Here is a 3,876-nt window from a genome sequence, read left to right as displayed (position 1 = left end):
GGTAGATCTCTCTTGGCTGCTTTCCTCATAAGTGGGTGAAGCCACTTCGATGCTAATTCATCTTTTAGCCGGGAGAGCGTGTGTTGTGGCTCCTTGTCAAGCAGCAGTGCCCGGTGTGCAAAGCTATTGACTCATAGACTGGTTTGTATTGGAAGGGACCTTAAAGCTCATCCAGTCCCAACCCCCTGCCACAGGCAGGGACACCTTCCACTAGAGCAGGTTGCTCCAAGCCCCTGTGTCCAAGCTGGCCTTGAGCACTGCCAGGGATGGAAGAAGGTGCTGAGTTATTGCTTACAAAGTGTGTAGTAAAGAGCTGTCTGCATGTTTGAGCCAGCCTTGGCTTTCTTTTACAACTGGCAATAATGTCAGGCATATCAGCAATGTGTGCGCAAAGCGATGTGGGGGAGAAGACATCTGTGAGTTGTATGGCAGAGCCTGGAATATCTGACAGACTATTAGACAGCAGGTTTGACTTTCCAGGTGTGTGTAACCACACAAACGTGCTGATGTTTGTCATGTGTGATGTTGTAAATAATTCACTGCATGTGTTGTTCATTCCCGTTTCTAAGTGACTTTTGCACAAAGCAGTAGAAATCTCCTTTGAGATGAGGAGTTTCCCCTGGTTTAGTTCATGTTTGAATGCAAACATGGGTTAATTGCTGAAAGGAGGCTCTTGTTTTTGAGAAGCATCCTTTGAAGGTGGTGATGTGTGCTGAACTCTTCCCCTTGTTTTCAGAAGGAGATATAAAGAGCAGGAAAGGGAATGAAGTTTTAGGTTGACTGCAGGTACTTGGTGATGTGTTCTCTGCCTTTTGAAAGTGCTTTTTATCAGCTCTCGCCTTGGCATCCAGCCATTGTTATCACTGGTTAATCTGAATGGGCAGAAACAGGAAAGAGAGGAGGCTGGTCCTGATGGATTTCCACCTTAGTGATCACCTTTAGCTTCCCTTTGAAGCATCCCCTGTCTTCAGTCCCCTGGAAGCTGGGGGAAGGGAGGAGTTTTCCTGGTAACATGCATCCTTGTTATTTCCAGGGCTTTTTCCCCCTTCTTTTCCCAAGAAGCTCAGGATGGAAAGGGCTTGAAGAGAATTAAAACTCTCACAGAAATGGGGTTTACACACTGCTGTTAATCTCTTTCTGGGTTATCTCCTGGGCTCTCTGTGTTCCTTACAGTAAATATCTGTTGATTACAGCATGAAAAGCAAAAGTATCCAGTGGTCATTTCCCTTTAGGAACTTGTCAGCTGTCCTTTGCTGCTGTGACACTGGTGAGCCTGTCATCTTCTGGACCCTTTGTCTGAAGGAAGAGATCTCAGCTCAAAAGATGTGCTTAGGCAGTTTCAAAGTGTGTTGACACAAGTTCAGTCAAGCATCAAGACTGAGGGAATTGCGTGGGACTGAACAAAGTGCATTTTCTCCCCCGTATTCTGGTGGAACTCAATGCTGGGAAGGAGTGCAGCTTCCTAATTGTGACAGCAATACTGATATTCCTGGCTCTGGAGAGCGCAAAGGCTTTTATCCTGGATTCCAGCACTGGGTTTCCCTCCCCTCCTTCTGTATCTGTTCCCTTAAAGGTGTTGGTGTTCATTTGTATGTGCAGAGCTGAATCTTCTCCCTGCTGAGTACCCCCAAAAGCTCTTCTGCCACAGTGTTCCTGCGCCAAAACTCTAAAACCTCCCTGAAATTCCAGGGAGAAAGACCATAGACAGAACTAAAGGCCAAATATTGCTGTTGGAAGCTCGAATCCAGTTAGAAAATCATTTCTTTCATGATGCGAACAGCGATCTGTGTCACAATGGTATAGCAAAGCCCCATCCAGGGATTTACACGCTTGCTGGGATGTTATTTCCAGCCCACAAAGAAGGGAGAAGCTGGCAAAGCCAGAGCCTGGGTGGGAGCCAGGCTTTGGGCCAGGGGATACAGTTGGGGCTGATTCAGGTTGTCGCTTTCTGCATCTTGTTACAGCCAGGCCTGTGTCTCTTGACAGTGACTGTGTGCCAGAAAGATGGCTACGGACTGGCTTGGGAGCATTGTGTCAATTAACTGTGGAGAAAGCTTGGGAGTCTACCAGGGACGAGTGTCTGCTGTGGATCAGGTCAGCCAGACCATCTCCCTGACACGGCCCTTCCACAATGGGGTCAAGTGCCTCGTGCCAGAAGTCACCTTCAGGTTAGTGGCTGTCTGTCCCCTTCCTACCTTTCCCCAGGTCTGTGGTGCTTGGGATGGTTTTGGGTTGATTTTCCCCAGAAATGAGCTCTTGGCTTGTAATCTCCCATGTGCTGCTGAGAGGGGTGTTATTGACCCCAGGCAATGAAGTGCAGTTATCAAATCCAACTCCATCCCTTCTGCTTCTTGCAATGTGCTTTGTGCTTCATAGACAGGAGGGAGTTTTGAACCAAGAAGCTGAATTGATGCTGCAGTGTTGTTACTCTCAGGAGCTCTTTGCCACCAGCTCCTGGTAACACTGTACTTAAAAAGAAGAGTTAAGAGTCACTCATCACTAGCCCTTTTCCTGTTACTTGGCATATCATGACAACCTAGACACTGAGATCTGCACTGGTTTACCAGTTTTACTGTTAAGACACTTTTAAATAAGAGTGATTCCCTGATACTCTTAATCTTTCTTTTTCCCTGGATTGTAAAGAGACTGGGGAAAGATGGTGACGACCATATTCTTGTTGGAGATGCATGGAAGTCTGTAGCAAGCTCTTCTTATACCCCAGTTGGACAAATACTTAAGTTCTCAGTAGAAGCCCCTAATTTCTGAAGTATTTCTCACCATTGGTGCAAAAGGAATTCTTTGTAACTGCTGCTTTGTTTGGTTTTGGCTCGTGCCCAGTGCTCCATTGGTTTTCTTTATCCCTTTTCTGAGGCAACGGGAAGCACTGTCCTTGCCTGAGTGTGAATTACCCTCGTCTGAGGGTAGATTACTGGAGAAAGGGATTAAATGTAATAGCAGCCTCAAGGCTAAGATGAATGAAGTGTCTAGGAACTGTTAAACCAGTGCAGATCTCTGCAAAGGTCAGTTGCTTCCATTTTCTGCTTAAGTGCTGCCTGTTCCAGCTGGGAACAGAACCTTTCACACAAAATCGAGGTGCAGGGTAGAAACACTCATTGTTATTTTGAGGATTCAGGCCATTTCAGTTTGATGTCTAACGAAACATCCCATGTGTTTGGGTGTTAAAGTCCTTTTTTCCTCATTTCTATTGATCAGAAAACCCCACTGTACAATGTTGCACATTGTTCTTTAGGAGTTGTTTCTTGCAGAGGTACCTCAGATGCCAAATTCCTCATGTCTGATTTTCTTTGCCTGTTTTTAGGGCAGGTGACATTACTGAGCTGAAAATCCTGGAGATCCCAGGACCAGGGGACAACAGACAATGTGGGGATCTGCCCCAGACAGAGATGGGCATCCCTGGTGTTGGCTGCCAAGTGGGTCCCAGTCAGAATGGCCCTGGGAAAGCGTTAAAGAAGCCCATGTCCAGCAGTGCCCCACAGAACATCCCGAGGAGAACGGACACCAAGAACCAGGATGTTATCATCTCTCCACAGCAGCAGTGCTCCAAAAGCTACATGGATCGGCATGTGGAAGCGCTCACTCAGTCCAAAGGCTTCCGGCGTAGACACAATTCCTGTGAGTATCCATGTTATCCCACAACTTTCCTTTTCACCACTGAGTTATGGCTGCAGCATCTTCCTTCTTCCTCGAGAATGTTTCAAATGGGTCTGGAAACTTTAGCTTTTATACTTGTCTTGCCTCCTGAAGGTCTGCAGAAGAGGAAGTTAAATAGTGAGAAGGACTTTCATAGAATCTCAGCCTGGTTTATGTAGAAGGGACCTTAAAGCTCATCCAGCTCCAACCCCTGCCACAGGCAGG

The 3,876-nt window shown here is 46.7% G+C and overlaps 1 protein-coding gene across 1 annotated transcript in view; it reads left to right on the top strand.

Moving 5' to 3' along the window:
- Window positions 1–1,962: 1,962 nt before the first annotated feature.
- Window positions 1,963–3,876, top strand: part of EDC3 (enhancer of mRNA decapping 3) — an 18,106-nt gene continuing 16,192 nt past the window's right edge. The window contains exons 1-2 of the mRNA XM_010020514.1: window positions 1,963–2,168; window positions 3,320–3,633. Coding sequence (XP_010018816.1) covers window positions 2,005–2,168; window positions 3,320–3,633 — 478 coding nt within the window. The 5' untranslated portion in view covers window positions 1,963–2,004. The remainder of the gene's footprint in view (window positions 2,169–3,319; window positions 3,634–3,876) is intronic.

The sequence above is a fragment of the Nestor notabilis genome, unplaced genomic scaffold (assembly GCF_000696875.1).
Source record: "Nestor notabilis isolate BGI_N333 unplaced genomic scaffold, ASM69687v1 scaffold14688, whole genome shotgun sequence".
NCBI classification, from domain to species: domain Eukaryota; kingdom Metazoa; phylum Chordata; class Aves; order Psittaciformes; family Psittacidae; genus Nestor; species Nestor notabilis.
The sequence above is the reverse complement of the archived record's forward strand: the minus strand, read 5'-3'. Positions and strand labels throughout refer to the sequence as shown.